The following is an 18,117-nucleotide window of genomic DNA, read 5'->3' as shown; positions in this document are numbered from 1 at the left end:
GAGAGAGAGAGAGAGAGAGAGAGAGAGAGAGAGACAGAGGAAGAGGGATACTAGTGGAAGGACGGATACATACATCCCAAAGCTCAGTACCGTATCTCCTCTCGGCGACATTATGCAACCCTTCGCCATGTCTACCCAGGAAGAGCAGCTTGAACTGCGTCGCGGGACTGCTGTCCCGGTTTAGCTGGTTGAGTTGGTACTCGAACCGCTCCCACTGGGTCTTGCGGCCCTCGGGGTCGAACTCAGGGTCGGAGTCGTAGCTCCGAGGTATGAGTCCGAAATTGGATGTGACCTGTTTGTTGGCTTTGTGGGTGCTTATTCTTTTGTTTATTGGGGATGAGGTGCGGGATGGAGTGGCATGGGACTTACGTAGTCGAAGTTGTCGGGGTCGGTGCTTGGGTCATCTTGGAGGAAATAACCGGTCACGGTTGTGAAGTTGAAGTGGAAGTCTGGAGGGGTGGATTTGGATGTCATTGTCACGACAAATGGACCTGCATGGATGGTTATTAGGGGTGACTACTAGTAGTACGAGAGTGACATTCAGGTACAAGACGGCGTGCCTGGTGTGGACACTCTCCTAACCCTAAACTCCACGGGCCGTGGGGTAGTTTGCCTAAGGGTGGGGAAACTGCAAGCATGCATTCTATTTTGTGTTTACAGGAACCAGCCCTGGACTACAGAGACCATGGAATGAGAAAATGAAGGTAGAAAATTATTTATTTCTCTAACTCTAGCCAATCGTTAAAGACCGATCGAATATCCATGAAAATATGTCCAACAAACCCCGCTAAAAAACGTCGCAACAAACCAAAAATGACCAGGAGGTATCTTTTCCCACAACCGAACAATCAAAGGACAGCAGCTTCAGCATGAACAAAAGCTCAGACAGGCTCGGGGTTAAATTAGCCCCAGTCCCTTCCTAGCAAACCAATGTTGTTTGGAAGCAAAGACAGCGAGACTACCAAGCATGCCCCCGGCCGAAGAAACAACCGATCCAATAGCCTGCCAAAAGCCGGCAAATGCGAGGCCAGTGCTGAAAATCGCTGTGGTAGCAGACTTGCTGAGCGCGGTAGGGCATTTTCCAGCCGATGCTTGTTGGCTTGTGACAGTAGAAATAGTTTGCGCAATGCGCGATTGTTGGCTTCCACCAGTCGAAGAGCGACTGGTAGATACAGATTGAAGTGGCAGGGAGTTCATCTCTGCCCTTGTAGACTCTATGCGAAGTGAACGTTCGTTGTTTGCCTTTGTAACTGGGCTGAGACGCCAAGTAATAGTCTGAGGCAAAGCGCTTGACACGTGATTGACGGTAGATCCCCGTTCTAGGACAGATTGTTGCTTCGAGGTCGTTACAAGCAGCTTCTGCTTTGGCGACATCAGGCGGCCAGGAACTGAAGGAGTCTGGCCGACACCACGCCAAGGCGTTGTCGACCTGTAAGACTGTGACACCTGTGGTCTGGGTTGTCCCGTGTGTGCGGCTTCCATTGGCTTTGACAGAGAGCCCGGTGAGCGCCTTCCATGGTACACATCCAATGGTGAAGGCGCAGTGACCGAGTAATTGTCCCGTGGAGACCAAGGAACATCTCTCTCCCTGTGCTTCCAAAGCACGCTCTTGGGAGCTTCCACATTGGGTGGAAGCACGCCGGGCGGTGTCTGTTTAGGCAGTGAAACATGGCGTGGCCGTGTGTGAGACAGGCTAATCTGTCTGGCCGAGTCAAATACCGCTGTAGTAGGAGAAAGAGCGATGCTGTTGACATTGAGGTGAGCGCCCTTGATGTCCAGGCAATTGCACTAAATCCTTATCAGTATACTTTGCTCGCCTAGATAAATTGTCGGTTGACTTACCCTCTTATGCTGTTTTCGATGTTTTTCACAGGCACCATGTTTTCGGACTTTGATGTAATTTTCTTTTTGAGCCCGTGACCGAGGTTTCTGCTTCCTCGGTAGATTCGCCGGCGTGTTCATGTTAAGGTCTAAGACCAACTCCATCCCGCCGGCTGTCGCATCGGCGGAGGGAGGCGTTGGCGACTTGCCGGTTGAATCAGATAATGAAGTAGTCGCAGGGCTGGCGCATGCAGCGTCATGTGAAACACTCCACGGAGGCGATGGGAAGCTGGTATTTGAATCCGAAGACAAGTCTGTCTCGGGAAGTGGGGCATCTTGCAAGCGCTGCAGATGTAAGGCTATGGCTGCTTCTCGACGCTTTTCTTTCTTGGATGAACAGCTCGGGTCAACCGCCGCTTGCGACTCGACCATATGGCGAATGGTCGAATAGTAATGGTCGTCGTAACCGTGCGCACCTGGCAGCCAGGCACTGTCAAAACCAGATCCCACGAAGACTTCACTGGGTGAAGTTGAAGGCAGTTGAAGGATATCATTGGGATCTACCACGGGCTCGGCATTCGCGGCGCCACCGTAGTATTCCTGGAATGATGGTTCGTTGCTGCCAAAGTCGGTGAATGGAAATTGAGTGCACATGTCAAGCCCCGAATCCCAATTTGACCCGTCTAGGTCGTTGTAGGCCAGGTCCAAGTCCTTGGGGGAGATTGAATTGACCGAGGTCGGGTTACTGTCGACATGACCCGAGGGAAAATCAAAGAAGTTGTCAAAGTCGAAGAATTCATCACCCTGGGATGAATGACCCATTGAGAAAAGCAATTGGTCGGCAGACATTATCAAGGAGTGACTCGTGTTCCAACGAAAGAAATGATGGATGATGTACAGTACAGTCAGGGTCGAACCCGATGAAGCCTTTCCTGATAGGGTAGTGTAATGAGGGCTTTTTCAGGCGGCTGAGTTCAAAGGATTCACCCGAAGACGAGGAGGTCGTTGCGCTTTCAGAAAGCGAGAAAACAGACTGTCCAACGTCGCGCTGAGGAGTAAATTTTTTTTAATGACTAAGGAACACCAAGCCTTCACTTGAGGGGGAAGAGAATAGATGTAGAAAGAGATGCCTGAATGCGTGAGGACGGAAGAACCTCGAGCGTCCAGAGCCCACCTTTCCTCTTTGGGATCCCGACTCCGCGCTAGACTCGATTGGGTGCCCGACGCCCTCTCCCGCGTTTGCAATGCGACATCACATGTCCTGTGGCAGTGCGCTTCTTGTTCTTTGTCTTCTGGCAATACGAACAATGCCCACTAAGGACACCAATGGCAGTGCATTCTTTCCCCCCACAGCCTGCCTAAATCTATCCTTGGATAGGGAGCGATCGACCCCTCCAGGTCACGGCCGCCATTGCCACAAGACCCTGCGGTTGCTTCTTTTTAAACCTTAAACCTTGGGGTTTGTATGGTTTGCATGATTTGCATACACCCCTTCATTTGTCTCCGATCCATGACACTACTAGTACTATCTACTCCATACATCTTTCCATATCGTGCACACATGCTTCATTCCATCTTCATCAGCCCTAATTACAATATCCAACAGCAATGAGCGAAGCCGTCAAAATACTGAGCGGTAGAAGACCAAAATTCTCTCCCAAGCTCGCGGCACCAGACTGTTTATCCGATTCTGACGACCCGTCGTCGGCTCCTTTAACTGACCCGGACGTTGCGGTGGCGCTTGGCGTCCGTGACGGAGTACCATATGTGTGGCTCTCCGCATCATACTTCAAACACGCGGTGGGTAAAGGATAGGAGGTTGATGCCAGGACAGCTTCTACTCCTATCCTTTCACTGAAATCGGCGATGTCGACCTCCATGTTGGCTAGGACACCCATGTTGATGTCCACCGAAGGGGCTATATGCGTCAGGCTGTCGAAGACATCATCCAGGACAGATGTCAAGCTGTCACCTTCGTTCCCATTACCATCCACAGGCTCACACTTTTCACTGACATGACTCAGTTGAGTCGCATTCACAGATACTTTTGGCAAGTTGACGAATGCTCCAACACCGCCGGATACTAAGCCCTTCGCCGTACTGACCCCGAGCAGGATCTGCGGCGTAAAGGTAACACTAAAAATTAAGGACGCCGGTGCAGATGTAGATTCAAACTCTAGTGCGTGAACCTTAGTTTTATCACTACGCCCTGTTAGCTGGCTATTCGACATGCATGCACTGTTGTGGACAACGTACAAACCCGAGATAGAGGAGTTTCCGGGCTCACTCATGTTGATCTTAATATTCGAGTTATCGGGCACCTACATAAATTAGCATAAACGGGCAAATCCCCCAGCTAGGAAACAGTACCGAAAGATTGAAGCCATAAGAGAACCCTATCTTCTCAACCATATTAACGCTAAGTGAGAGATCCGGTTGGATCAGCGGCCCGAAAGCTACAACTCCTGGTATCTAGGATCGTCAATGTCGTCATAATAAAACACGATAGCACCTTGTGCCCGGATGCCTACCTCAAATGGAGTGAGGGGAATCGTAGGGAGAGATATGTTGAGGGAAGCCAGAGATTGACTCAACGAAAGGTCAAGGCCAAGTTCAACCTGCGCGTAAAGGCCATTCGATATGATTTCAAGTGCACCGTCATCAAAAAAGGCGATTGTGTCTTTAATCGTGTTCCCAGAAATATTGAACGAGCCTCGGGTTATCTCGATATCGCCTTGGAGCGTGCAGTTTTTACAGGTCACTGTCACTCCTTGCGGTCTAGGGTCGTTAGCGCCGTGAAACATCTTAGTATTGCGTCTTTGAGACCTACATGAACATGTCAGCCGCAGGGGTATCTGGCGGAAATATCTTCTGATCAATATAATGCTTGTCGAGCGATTTTGTCGCAGTCGAAGGCAGTCCCGTTGTTGCAGTGGGAGCCGCTGGGAAAGATATGGAAGGTGCAGAACCTTCCCCTACCACCTTCGTGGTTGTCGGCGCACTCGTTGACTCCTGCTGTCGTTTCTGATGCAAGGTATATGTGCGTTTCTGGATCCTTGATCGGTGCCTGTGAGAGAAAGACACGCTGGTGGAATGACTTGCATCGTGCCAATCGCTTTTGACTTTCTCCAGAGTGAATACTTGACGAGCAAGATCGACAGTTGTCTTCGTCACACTATTTACAGCATGAGATGGACTCGGTCTCGGCTCCGCACTCAGACACTTACCGATGGATGGACCTTTCCCCTTCCAAGTCACAGCCTGCATGGGAGGTGACCACGACAAAATCCGATACCGCCTCAAGTTCCTGCTTTAGGGCTTCCGTCCGAGTAGCCGAGCCGATGGACAGCTGGATCTTTGAGTCCGAGCATGACATGTCATTTATGTCGGCATCTAAAGCCTCGAGGGCGAGAATCGGGTGTTGAGATGCCACGTTGAGGGTAGTTGCGAAGACGTATTCCGTGCCATCTTCCGGCGCTTCGTGGATAAAGTCGAAACTTGCCTCTCTCTTCAGGGCGACTGTTTCGATCTCTCGTACTCTGAGACTCGGGGGCAGACTAGCCGCAGTAAGTCGTCGGGCCTGTGGGAATTCCAAGGCTTGGGAATGCTGATCGAGCGCCAAGTTGACCCCTTGAACAACGCTAAAGATAGTCAAGAGAGCCAACAGGCCAAGGATTCTAACAGCGTCCATCCTATCTGATCGGAAGAATAATCCGTCCCCGGCGGCAATTCCTGGACTGTATACCCGCTTTTATGGGGGAGAAAACACAAACGGAACAAAACACACTCCATCTTGCTGGGTACATATACCCCTTTAATGTAGGAGGTGCCTCGATGTAACTATGTGTGAGCGGACCGTCCCCCCTGCTAGTGCCTGAGCTAGAAAAAGGTGTGACAACGAGGGAGTTATAATTATATGGTACTAACTGCACAGCCCTGTGTTCGTTCAACCTAAGCAGAGGTGAGCTGCCGCTATCATGCTCTGTTGGGTCTAGCCCAACCTGCTAGCCATGCAGTGTCACTGTGCCGCAAGGCTGAAGCCGACGTTAGTACGGCACCTAACCAACGGCCCCTCAGGCTAACATCACAATTAACTAGTAGTGAGTTAACCCACTTTTCGCTTATATCATTGGTGGTCCAGGCCACTTCCTGATGATTGACAGACCGTCAGTAGAATGATGGGGCTGTACACAGCAGGATATCGTTAGAATGACTCTTCATCCAGGGGGCTTCCCCCAGGGACTCATGGGTATTTAATCATGATGAATTGATTATGTGTCTTGGGTTCGTGTTCCGCCGCCGTGGGTCAACACAGGAATTGAATTCATTTTCTACTTTCCAGGGCGCACCAGGATAATTACATAATTTGTAGGGAAATGCGAAATTCAATTATTTTCTTGACTCAGTTCGATGCCGCTCTGACTGGCATGAGGATGGATTGAGCGAGTTCGGTATGGTCGCCGAGATATATCTCTGAACCTCGGTCGAGTTCAACCCTAACCTCCTTTTTCGTCCCAACGTGACCAAGCCGCCCCGATCGTCGGAGACATCACTGACTAATAGTAGTCTCATAGGGATAATAGTGAAGTAAATCCCATAGAATACGGAAGATCCAGAAAGAAAGGTATCCGTGGTGCCCAGCACTGTCGGTGGTGACAAAGATGATGAAACATGGAGGAGAGGAATGTGGCCAAATCCACCAGGGTCCAGTGGTCCAGAACCGCGACTCTCAACTAGCCCGACCATTTAAAACAAGAACCTGTCTAACAAATTAGCGTAGATCTACCGCAGCATTTGAAGAAGCTCCGTGGGCAATTCAGGCACGCGATTAGTCAAATCCAACGAATCTCGGCAATTTGCGGTCACGATGATGGAGCCGAACCCCGCATAAGGTAGCATGCATGATTGACTTAATGTGAGGGGAAGAGCTGAAAGTCCGCCACCACCTTTTTTCTTCGTCGTCTTTTCGTTCTCTCCCTGCAACTTATAAGAGCTCCTGGTGGACCTGTCGAACCGGTGCGATCTTCCTGACCAGCAATCAAATTGCCGCGATGGTACAGTGATAAACAATTGGCCCTAATCGAAACTATTTGGTGATCCTTTACGGCAATCGGTACGCAAGGGGGTCACTGGTGTACCCGCGACCTATACACAACAAACGACGCCAACGACAGCCCTCTGGTACCACAAGTGATGTGGCGGCGATGATTGTTCTCAAAAAGTGTGTCCCATTCGCCTGTCGCCCGAGTGCTGTTTCCCCGGGGACGCCTCGGAGCGCCAGGCACTTGTCGAAGACCTTGCAAGCCCTGCCCCCATGGCGGCGAGGCTTGCTGACCCAGAGCTATGCTCGTGGACCGTTAGAGGTATCCCTGTACTACGTGTCGACCGTCTAGATCGCATGAGGCTAACGTGACTTGTTCTGACTATAAGCCCCCATTGCTCGAAACCACCATCGGGGACCATTTCGCTCAAATCGTTAGATCATATGGTGACCGAACAGCGTCTGTTTCCTGACCCGTCCCCAGCCCATCTTGCTCTGGAAGAGAAGCTAACTCATGATCAGTGTCATTTGCAAGCACCAAAATGACCGAGTAACGTATGCCGGTCTCGATGCGAAAAGCAACGCCCTGGCACGGGGCTTGGAGTCGGTTGGCGTGCGCACAGGCGACCGGGTGGGAGTGATGCTGGGAAATTCCATGGAGTTCTCCATTGTATGCGATAAGTCCCATCTCCGGCGCCAATGACGCTCAGTATCATTATCCAAGATCGCTCACGTCCAGTGTGCCGCAGGCGACTTATGCGTTGTTTAAACTTGGAGCCATCCTCGTGAGTCTCTTCCGTCGCGAATACTGCGGAATGAAATTCTAACTGCCCTTCTCAGGTCCCAATCAACCCATCATTCAACGCAACTCAGGTGGTCTCGGCGTTAAACCACCTCGAGGCCACCCATATGATTGTTAGCACCGAATCGAATCTGCCGCGAAAAGAGCCCCGAAGCAACATCGCAATCTTACAGCACCTGGTCCAAGACCTCCACAAAGCAAAACTGGAGTCCGCCCTCGTCCCATCCCTGAAGCATATCATTATGGTCGACAACTCTGCCGGCCGGGTGGACATCTCCGAGTACAAATCCTTGACGAAGTATTCATCGCTGATATCCAGCGCAACAGCAGACGAAGCCGCATTGCCACACCGAAATCTATCGCCCCATGACGTCGTGAACATCCAATTCACATCCGGCACCACTGCCATGCCCAAAGCCGCCTGTCTGACCCACCGGTCGGTGCTTAACAACGGCTCCCAGATCGGCGACCGCATGCGCCTTACCCCGGAGGACATTGTCTGCTGTCCTCCACCGCTGTTTCATTGCTTCGGCTCCGTGCTAGGCTACATGGCCACGGCAACGCACGGCTCGGCCGTCGTATTCCCCACCGAATCGTTCAATGCCAGAGCAGCGCTCACGGCCGTCCAAGAGGAGCGGTGCACCGCGCTGTATGGCGTCCCGACAATGTTCATCGAAGAACTCACCCTGATCGACGACGGCGAGGTACCAAACGAAGGATTCGGCCATCTGCGAACCGGCATCGCCGCCGGAAGCAGCGTGCCCGCCGCCCTCATGCAGAGACTCCACAAAGTCCTCAACCTAACGGAGTTAACCATCTGCTACGGCATGACGGAAACCAGCCCCGTCTCCGCCATGACGACCACCGACGACCCCATCGACAAGCGCATCAACAGCGTCGGCAGACTCATGCCGCATGTAGAAGCGAAAATCGTGAACCCCGCCGATCGGAGCCAGATTCTCCCCGTCGGTGTGCCCGGCGAACTGGCGGTGAGCGGATACCTCTTGATGAAAGAGTACTGGGGCGACCCGCAGCGCACCGCGGAGGCGATGATCGCAGATGATCAGGGGAAGGTCTGGATGCATGTATGTGTTCTTTTACTCTTACCCACAGAACCCATCACATAGATTCCCGCTAGCTGACACGGAGCGTAGTCCGGCGACGAAGCCACCATATCCCCGGACGGGTATGTGACGATTACGGGACGAATCAAAGACCTCATTATCCGCGGCGGAGAGAACATCCACCCGCTTGAGATCGAAAACTGTATATTGACGTATCCTGGCGTGATGGACGTGTCGGTTGTCGGTGTGCCCGATGAGAAATACGGAGAGGTCGTGGCTGCTTTCATTATTCCCAAAGAACATCAGGACAAGGCTTCTGCGCCTTTGACTGAGGAGAACATCCGGGAATGGGTCAGGGGGCGATTAAGCAATCACCTTGGTAAGACCTCCGCTTCAGCAGAGTACTTCCGGAGCACATAGAGAGAACTGACGTCCTTCCTCTACAGCCCCGAAGTATGTTTTCAATCTGGAACACTCGACCATCTTCCCCAAGACGGCCAGCGGAAAGATCCAGAAGTTCAAACTGAAGGAGGATGCTATCAAGATCCTCCGGGAAAAGAACTCGTTAAGCTAACTTTCCATTTCGTCTGGTGAGTAGTAGTAGTAGTAGTAATGGGACAGACAGACAATTGTGAACTGGAAAACTCTAGAAGTAGCCCGCTCAAGCGATAATCTACCAATCTAAGTTAAAAAAAATAAATAAATTCTATATATATCTTCTAGACAAGACGTATGCCCAAGCGTAGCCCTGAAGAAACCAACGCCATCAACTCCCGCTTTTACCAGCCCAACTCCATACCCAGATCATATAGTGTATGCAAATCATGACACGTAAACCTCAGCCTTCCCCATCCTCCTCGCCCTAGAATTCAACCGGAGATAGATAACCTCCTGCCCAATCGCCAACACCAGCGCCCCCGCCACCAGGGCAATCATAACGACAAGTCCAGTAAGATACCTACAAACCCAACCCCAGGCATCAGTCCCACATCCATAAAGAATCATAAAAAGAAAAAGAACGTACCTGGGTGAGTCCCTCTCCTGAAAGATCTGCGACCCGCCCATCAAACCGGCATTCGAAGCCATGACCCCTAGACAAGCCAAATCCATCGCCGTTAGCTCCTATGCAACCAATCCAACAACAATAACCCTGTTAACAAACCACCAGAGAACACTTACACATCCTAACAATCACAACAATACAACCCATTAGCCCTAATCTACATCACAGCAAGGATATAAAAGAAAAAAAGACTAGGAACTCACGCAATAGCAATACTCCTCTCGCCCGCACATTCACAATTCAGCTGCAACCACGTATTATGCACGGGATGGTAACACACCGCGAAGGCATTGATCACAGTCCAGATACCGAATTGGCTCCATTTGCCCTCTGCACGGGGAAGAAGACACCGACACACGACCAGCACGATCAGATAGCACGTCACGGCGGCGATGACGGTTAGGCCGCGTTTGGCGCTGCGGTCGCTGATGTAGGAGAAGAGGAAGACTAGGGGTAGGGCGAGGGTGGCGCCGATTGCGGTGAGCGCGTTGGATTGTAGGCGTGTGAAGCCTAGGGTCCTTTTTTTTTTTTTTTTTCTTCTCGTTAGGGTCCTGTTTGGGGTCTTTGGTATTTATTTGTTCCCTGGTTTTTTTTGGGGGGGGGATTTCTGTTGTGTTGGGTGTTATATGATGGGAGGAACGTACATCATGATCGTGGGCGTGTAGGTTGTTAGCGGACTCCAGGTTGAGAAGACGCAGGGGGCGAGGAGGAAATGGGGCCAGCGGCGGTAGTTGAGGAGGGCCTTTTTGATGTGAGATGCTGGGTGCGGGTTGGAGGTGTCTTCGCTTTCTCTTTTGCTTTCTCTTTCTCCTTCTCCTTCTTCTCTTCGGGATCTGCGAGCGAGGAGGACGTCTCTGTCTTCGGGGGAGAAGGCGATCACGCCACGGTTCAGGAGATACGGGCTTGGGTTTGAGGGGCTTTGGGGGAGGAGTAGCAGGATGAGAATTGCGGTGGTTATGGTGAAGATGCCCTCGACTGTATGTGTTGGTTGGATGTTAGCTTAGGGCTAGCTAGCTATATATCCCCGGAGTGTTTTGGTATCGAAGGGATGGTCATACTCAGGAAGATCCATTGCCAACCTTTCAGGCCATGTTTCCCGTCGAGTTTCAATATCGCCGCCCCGATCAGAGGCGAGATGGCGTTTCCGCCGAACATCCCGAAGAAGAAGATGCCGACTCGTTTCGCCAGCTCGCCTTTGGCATACCATGTCGATAGCGTGTATAGGGAGGCCGGGATGTAGCCTGCTTCGGCGAGCCCGAGCAGACTCCGCACGACTAGGAAGCCGGTTCGATTGCGCAGGAAGATTTGGAAGGTTGCGATGGTCCCGAATGCGAGGACCTGCGCGGGGATCCATTTGTCGGGGCCGAGCTGTGTATCGAGGGTGTTGGGTTAATTGTCGTGGTCATGGCAGTGTGGATAAATGTGGGATGCCATATGACTGATGACGAAGGTGGTCGACAGCATTTGACGACTTACTTTCTGCAGTAGGAGATTGGACGGAATCTCCAGCACAATAATGCCCAGAAACATCAGTTGGTTTCCTAAATTGACGGTGCTCTGGTCGATGTGGATATCCTTGCCGAAGCCGCCGGTCAAGGCACTGGCGATGTTCATGCGGTCCAGTTGGAATACTGTCATCCCCAACAGCAACAGGGGGAGGACTGAGAGGTCAATCCTACACCGAGTTAGTTAGCAATCCCCGCATCTCTCAGGAGGGAGGCAACTGGGACTGACTTTCTTCGAGTCTTTTGCTCCGACGCGGCACTCCATAACGTCTCCGTGTCACTATTCGATTCCCGCTCGGAATAGTTCAGGTCGGGTTTACTTTGGGATATAAGCATGGTGAATTTACAGTAGTAGGTGCATGAGATGAAGAAGCCCGTGACTGATACTGCTTTGAGTGACCTTTTAATGTTAGGGCCCACTGTCAATGGTGGGATGCTCGAATGAGGACCTTCCGGGCATGACCCAAGATATACGACGTACCTTGAGGGCCGGGCTTCATCCAGCGTCGGGATTTGAAGAGAATCTCACAACCCTTTGCCTGGATGGCGTCATGAAGAATCTTATCGGCCATGGAGGCACTAATGTCAGGGTTATCTGCAGATCTTCCAATCAATTGGGCTCCGGGAGCAAAGCGGGCCGTTATCTTCCAATCTATAGTTTACATTTTGGACGATCCTAAATAATAAGTCCTCGTATCTACATCATACATCATGTCCGCGTTCGTGACATACAAAGCCCCGCCGTAGACAAAATCCATCAATATCATATAGCCACGAGGGTATCTTGGCCATAAAAGTGGCATCATGAGACATCATCGTCATTTATAGTACCACATGAGCCTGCAGTGGTACCCGAAAAACATCATTCGCATAGAGAAAACATTTGACCAGAATTAAACACCGCGGAACTGCAAACAATCGTCAGTGAAGAATCAGACGTATTGATGAAGGATGCACCTACCATTCGCACAACCAAATACCACAGCGCTCCGATAAACTTGAAGATAGACAATCCGGCAACACTCCAGAGGACGACTGCCATGTAGATCTGGGATCGTTGGTTCGAGCCTTCATTGGTCTTTTCGTTCTCGTCGAAGCGGTCCAAGCCTGCTGCGCTGAGCACGACGGCCCCCAGAGCAAAGTTGCAAAACACCCAGGCCAACACGACCGCACTTCGGAATCCCTTGTAGTAATCGGCCTGCCGTTCTTCTTCCGAGACGACCTGTACTTCCTTGGGTGGCTTCTCAGCAAACTTGGCCAACTCGGAGTCGTATTGGGCGTTCAGATCGCCATCATCCTGCGGAATGTCGACGTCCACCTTGCCGCCCGGCTTCAGGTTCGCGGAGGGCAGCTTTTCCGCCTTGTCGTCACCCTTTGTACCCCATGTGATATCGTGAGTATTGCAAAACGCGTAGATATTCAACACGTTGATATACGTCGGAGTGAGCAAGATATATTGGATGAACTGTCCCGGGTGAGAATGGCCAACTTGAGAGTCAGACTAGGGGAACTTACACTGGTGAACATATGCCAGGGATCAAAGAAGATAATCGATGCCACAAACCACATGACATACGTGGAGCCCAAGGACACAATGATCGTGAAGAACGTGGAGTTGGTGAATAGATCCGTGAAGGTAAAGCCTTCCTGCTGCACCTCCGTTTGGATCGATTTCACCGTGACGAAAATGCAAGCAAAGGCCAGGTAAATCATGATCCCAATCCAGAAATAGACCATGGTCATGTAGAACTTGTTGGACCCGCCCGGCCGATTACCCAGGGCCAAGACGAAGCACGTTACCAATGTTGCCAGGTAAAGCCATTCAAAAACCACTCCAAGCACTCGACCAGTGGTACCGAGGAGGTCCTTCTGCCCGAGATATGTCGTGAGAATGTGGAAAACCAAGAAGAAGTTACCCTGCAATAAGAGTCAGTGTGGCCGTAGCCGGTAGGAGATAAGAGTCGTGCTTACAATGCCAAACCAAGCAAACAGCATGTTGATGGTCTGATAGAAAAACTCGACGAGTAGCATGAATTTCCGAATAGCCGAATGGTCGCTTCTCCAGATCTGATAGAAATGGGCGATCGCATACACCGCGGCGAAGAAACTGCCGTTCAGCCACCGACGGCGCTGAAGAATGAACTCGGCCATCCGATCCGGAACGTCGGTCTCGCCAGTAGACGACTTCACGTATTGCAGGAGCCAGCGACAATTCCGCTTGGTGACAATTTCGAAACACAGAATACGATCCTCAGCCAGGTACATATTCGCCGTGAAAATACCGGCATTCGCGCCATGCATCTTTTCACCAAGGAAATACCGCTCCAACGGACCTTGGCCGTTCTTATCATTTTGCAATGCGACATATCGGTACGCCGAAAATGCACCAGGAAGCACACTAATGAACCCAAACGCGGATTCCATAGGCTTGTCGAGGATGTTGCTCAGTTTGTACTCGAAGTTTTGACCAGCAACCAGGGGATTGAGCAGTTTCTTTCCATGCGACAACATGACTTTGATTTCACCACAAGCCCCTCCACACATCGGCTCCACATCGAATGCCTTCCAGAGACGATAGATGGAGTCCTTGCCGGGCTTCGTTCCCGCATCGAGAAGCACGCAAATATTGGGGTCCAATACTCGTCCAAATGCCTGGAAGAACCAGCGGTGGGAGTTGATTTTCTTCTGGTTCTTTTCCTTCAGACAGAAAATCATCTGCACGGGAACTGCAGAACGTCCTTTGATTTGAACTTGGGTTCCCTTCAGCTCGAGAGCGATCTGAGTGGTATATTCGTAGATGTGTGCTGTCACGTCTTTGCCGTTGACTTGTTGCTTGGCAATGCCGTCTTGGTAGACTCCGATAGCAGCCAACACTGCACGGGTTCGTGGGTTGATTTTGGCACGACCATCGCTAATCACGCAAACCACGATCTTCTTCCATGCGTCCTTGCCCCATGTCTTGCTATGCGTCCTCGAGCACATATGCTCAATGTTTTTGAATACACCAATCAACGTCCGCGCGAAAAGAAAGTCATCCTCGTTATACATCGTTACCACAATGAAAAGTTCGGTATGCCGAGGCTTAGCGAACAGTTTCTGGCGCAACGTGAAGCGCTCCTCAAAGAAGTCGTTGGGGTCGCATGTTGCGGCGGAATAGCGCATATGCGTGAACTCGTCACGGCCCGGAGGCTCCGCGTGAGGAACCTGGCTAAGAAGCTTGGGCGCGATCGGACAATCCAACACGAGATTGCCATTGAACAGTTGCACTTCCTTGACCGTTTTCCATCGTCGGAGGGGTGCCGGGCTTGGGGTGTGGCCGTCAGCTGGTTCTTCCACCTGGTATTCATCGCTGTAGGGATCGGGTCCGAATGGATTGTCCTGTTGTAGCATGGGAATGCGATCATCACTATAAGAGTGCTGGTGCTGGTGCTGGTGCTGGTGTTCGGGGTATTGTCCTAAGTCATAATCATCATGTGGCGTGGCTGTAGGTTGGTAAGGTTGCGTATAGTAGGCGTCGTGATGGGCCTCGGGATCCACCGAATACTCATATCCGGGGTAAGCCTGCGGGTGGCGCTGTTCGTAGGCTTCGTTATGACCGTAAGAGTTTGGCAACCTCTCCACGGAATACTGTTTACCCCAAGTTGTCAGATATGACACCATGGTATGTCGTCATCCGGGATGCTTACCGTTGGTTGCTCGGCCAGCAAATCACTCGAAGGCATATGCAGACGCTCCTGTGGCCCATAAGAAACATCTGAGAGTTGGTAGGCATTCAATGGTCGACCCGGTGACGGAGACCGATTGTTCATCTGATGGGGGTTCATCATGGGAGAGTTACTATGGTCGTCCTCCCCATATGACTCTCCTGGACTCGGGCGTCAGTATACCAAAGGATACAACAAGGCTGAGGGTCCAGCGAAAGCGAGAGCAAGCGGAAACAAAACGAGGGCGAACACAACAACAAAGAAGGGCGACAAAAGATGCTGTCAGCTTGCGCGCCGAGGCTATCGACAAATTCCCCCCAACGTTCTCAAGTTTCAGAACGGAAATGAATGCGGAGAACGGGTATCGCTGCGACAGCCCACAGCAACGCAATCCGAACAGCTTTAACCCGGGGAACGATGCGCAATGGGAAATATACTGACCCAGGCGATTGTACGACATGTTGGACGATCGTGTTTCGGGTTAATAATCGTTCCAATCGGCGCGAGTTCTTTGAACAGGGGAGTTGCGGAGAGAGATTGCGCCAGGAGCGCGGGTGGAATGCTCTCAATTCACTTTCAATGGTTCCCAGGTCGGTTTCTCGGCGAAAGTTTCAGCGAAGAGTGATAGGCGGTTGACAAGATAAAAGGTGGGTACCGTTGATTTGTTGTCAACAGCGTCCGATTGATCTCGGTGAAACGTGAAGCACGACGAAATGGTGAGGTTAAAGAAGAAGATGGGCAAGAGGCCGCCTTTTCTTTTGACGAGTGCCTGGGAAAGCTGCCCGCGCCACCTTTTCTTCCCCAAGCAAAGCAAAGCGCGAGGCACAACCGGTCTTGGCGGGGGGTTACGTTTGTTGACCAAGGAACGGAGAGATCAGCAGAGATTTGTGGACCACGATAACGAACTAATTAATGGGGAGGATCTGACTAGAGGGCAGAAGTTGAATGAGGTACGAATGAGATTTCCTTTTCCAGCCGACGATCGTGAAGTCATGTGGGAACATAACAAAAAAACACAGACAGTGGGGCCTGATTGGACGGGAGGATTCACAGTACGGTACGGACAGTACGGAGTATCTTTGCTTCTCTCTGCTGTGTCTACGGACTACTACTACTACTAGTACTAGTAGTATATGGATATCTCCCTTGACCGTGGGAGAGTCTTCCCGTCTCAGCACCACGGAGAATTCCTGACAGGATCAGAACATCCGGGAGATTAATTCCCTAGAAACGAAACCCTGGCCAGCCGTGGATACTCTCTTTATTACTGTTCGGTAGAGTTGCACTGGCCCATTGGGTCGTGTCTCCACTCCCCATCACTGGGCCAACAACATCTCGTCCACAGCCACACTGCCGTGGCGGTTCCTTGGGTGCGTCATTGGAAAATGTGCTTTTTGTCTGTCAGTTCTTTTTATAGGAACGTTTTCTTGGTAGCCTAAAAGAAAGGCAGTTCTTCAGCCCTGTCAGAGGAGGTCACGACTCTCACAGAATATTCCGTTGCCTTTCACATACTCTGTCTAACTATAGACCTGCGCTAGTGTATGTATATACTGTACTAATCCGACCAACGTCATAACTGTCAGCAATGGGCCGACGGGAAGTATATGCCGGTGGTCTATAACTCCCCCCCAAGCAACTCCAAGCAACTCCAAGCTTTAAATTGGATTGTCTCTCGATCAAGAGCCTGAGGATAAGTAATGTGTCTACCCCTGGTTTCCTCCTACGTACTACTATTTCAAGGCCCAACAACGCATAAGATTACGTGAGATATCACATGACATAAGCTCGCCTTTTGTGACTTGTTCCTGGTGTACCGTCTCCACCGCCTAGGCCAAGGGCGAATAGCATTGAGCTACAGCGTTCCATGTCTCCGTCGACAGAACAAGTAGACGTAGTACTACTACTAGTAGTAGTATTAGCATACTGTGCCTTCGGTCTTGTATAGTACGATGTTCTTTCTCTGGCTGATTTGGTAAGTGGACAGGATCCAAGAGGTCGTATTAGACTCTCCATGACAGATGGTCGAATAAATCTCGATCAATACATCCCGGGATGTTGATGTCCCTCCTGCGAAGGTCATTTCCGGCATGCAGGTCTGGCTATTGAAGAGGTATAAACGTAGACATCTAGAGTATAGTAACCAATGTCCGTACCGCGCGGCATTCCCGCTAATAACTCACAAGCCCATATACGGTACTGATCGTGAGTACAACGGATTGGTATATAGGAGGAGATAGGACCAGTCTAACGTTTTATGCTGCCAGGCTGCTAGATAGAACTTCATGCATGGGCAAGAACATATTTTACATTTATTTTCGCCGTTGGAGGAAGCTTTGGGGTTAGGGATATCAACAATCCGCTAACAGCACTGGGCATGAGTCCTTAGCTAGCACAAGTGTTCTTGCTTGATCAGCTTACTCGAGCACTAATAGAATTTCGTGTTTGGAGGGAGTCCCTGCCTTTGATCTTCTCGCTAGATGGTAGAGAAGTTCTTGCATTTTTAAACTCCCAGCATTTGGAAGTTATTCGAGGAGTATTGCGTTAGGAGGGAATTTGTCGTTAACAAAATGTTAGAGAGCTGGCTGGAACACAAAAGAATCGACTTGATTAATATACCCGCAGAAATATAGAACGAAGCCATACTTGCACACGTTGTACTTCCTAAGATTCTCATAAGCGTTCAACTCGCAGCGGAATCTATTTATACCTCGACCATTCTCGGCAAAACCTGGAAATAGTAGTCTTTGATAGGGTTCTCTCAAGCCTTGACTGTACAGCATAAAAATAAGCAGATTCTGGCTCAAGTAAAACTGTATATATGTTAGTATAACGCACGGTACGGCTATATTCTCATAAATGCCGAGTTTGTAGCCGTCAAATATGTAGAGGACAATAGATATCTGGCAGTCTCTATAGCAATACCCTGGGTACATGGAGGCGAAGGATGAATGTCAGTACTGTTAGCTTTATGGTACATCGGCATACTTGCAGCGGATAAATAAGTTGATACGGCGAGATTGGGTGCCATGAGGCTTGATTTGAGGGGTTGATCCACAGATCTTCCGGGAGGATCTTTGCATGTTACAGAAGCAACAGTGCACCCTTTGTTATCGTTAT

The 18,117-nt window shown here is 50.7% G+C and overlaps 5 protein-coding genes across 5 annotated transcripts; 1 reads left to right on the top strand and 4 right to left on the bottom strand.

The window, feature by feature from the left end:
* Positions 1-73: 73 nt before the first annotated feature.
* On the bottom strand, positions 74-474 carry ABOM_009577 (phosphoglycerate mutase family protein; the record flags this gene model as incomplete). Its single annotated transcript, XM_022536705.1, has 2 exons — positions 74-292; positions 370-474. Coding segments are annotated over 2 exons (324 nt in total), but the record flags the coding sequence as incomplete, so codon positions are not given.
* A 423-nt stretch (positions 475-897) lies between these two features.
* On the bottom strand, positions 898-2,670 carry ABOM_009576 (uncharacterized protein; the record flags this gene model as incomplete). The annotated part of the gene is made up of 2 exons (XM_022536704.1): positions 898-1,788; positions 1,843-2,670. The coding sequence occupies 2 exons, from the start codon at positions 2,668-2,670 to the stop codon at positions 898-900; spliced, it is 1,719 nt and encodes a 572-aa protein (XP_022384917.1).
* Positions 2,671-3,407: 737 nt separating this feature from the next.
* Positions 3,408-5,512, bottom strand: ABOM_009575 (putative GPI anchored protein; the record flags this gene model as incomplete). The annotated part of the gene is made up of 6 exons (XM_022536703.1): positions 3,408-4,023; positions 4,078-4,142; positions 4,192-4,293; positions 4,353-4,599; positions 4,658-4,996; positions 5,049-5,512. 6 exons carry the CDS (start codon positions 5,510-5,512, stop codon positions 3,408-3,410), a joined length of 1,833 nt encoding a protein of 610 aa, XP_022384916.1.
* A 1,513-nt stretch (positions 5,513-7,025) lies between these two features.
* On the top strand, positions 7,026-9,302 carry ABOM_009574 (putative AMP-binding enzyme; the record flags this gene model as incomplete). The annotated part of the gene is made up of 7 exons (XM_022536702.1): positions 7,026-7,184; positions 7,252-7,322; positions 7,385-7,532; positions 7,612-7,647; positions 7,703-8,749; positions 8,819-9,107; positions 9,175-9,302. 7 exons carry the CDS (start codon positions 7,026-7,028, stop codon positions 9,300-9,302), a joined length of 1,878 nt encoding a protein of 625 aa, XP_022384915.1.
* A 1,111-nt stretch (positions 9,303-10,413) lies between these two features.
* Positions 10,414-15,460, bottom strand: chsA (chitin synthase class I; the record flags this gene model as incomplete). The annotated part of the gene is made up of 10 exons (XM_022536701.1): positions 10,414-10,766; positions 10,850-11,159; positions 11,268-11,466; positions 11,526-11,715; positions 11,778-11,875; positions 12,196-12,761; positions 12,812-13,213; positions 13,268-14,923; positions 14,983-15,050; positions 15,442-15,460. 10 exons carry the CDS (start codon positions 15,458-15,460, stop codon positions 10,414-10,416), a joined length of 3,861 nt encoding a protein of 1,286 aa, XP_022384914.1.
* Positions 15,461-18,117: the final 2,657 nt, after the last annotated feature.

Source organism: Aspergillus bombycis (assembly GCF_001792695.1).
Source record: "Aspergillus bombycis strain NRRL26010 chromosome Unknown contig00118, whole genome shotgun sequence".
NCBI classification, from domain to species: Eukaryota; Fungi; Ascomycota; class Eurotiomycetes; order Eurotiales; family Aspergillaceae; genus Aspergillus; species Aspergillus bombycis.
The sequence above is the reverse complement of the archived record's forward strand: the minus strand, read 5'-3'. Positions and strand labels throughout refer to the sequence as shown.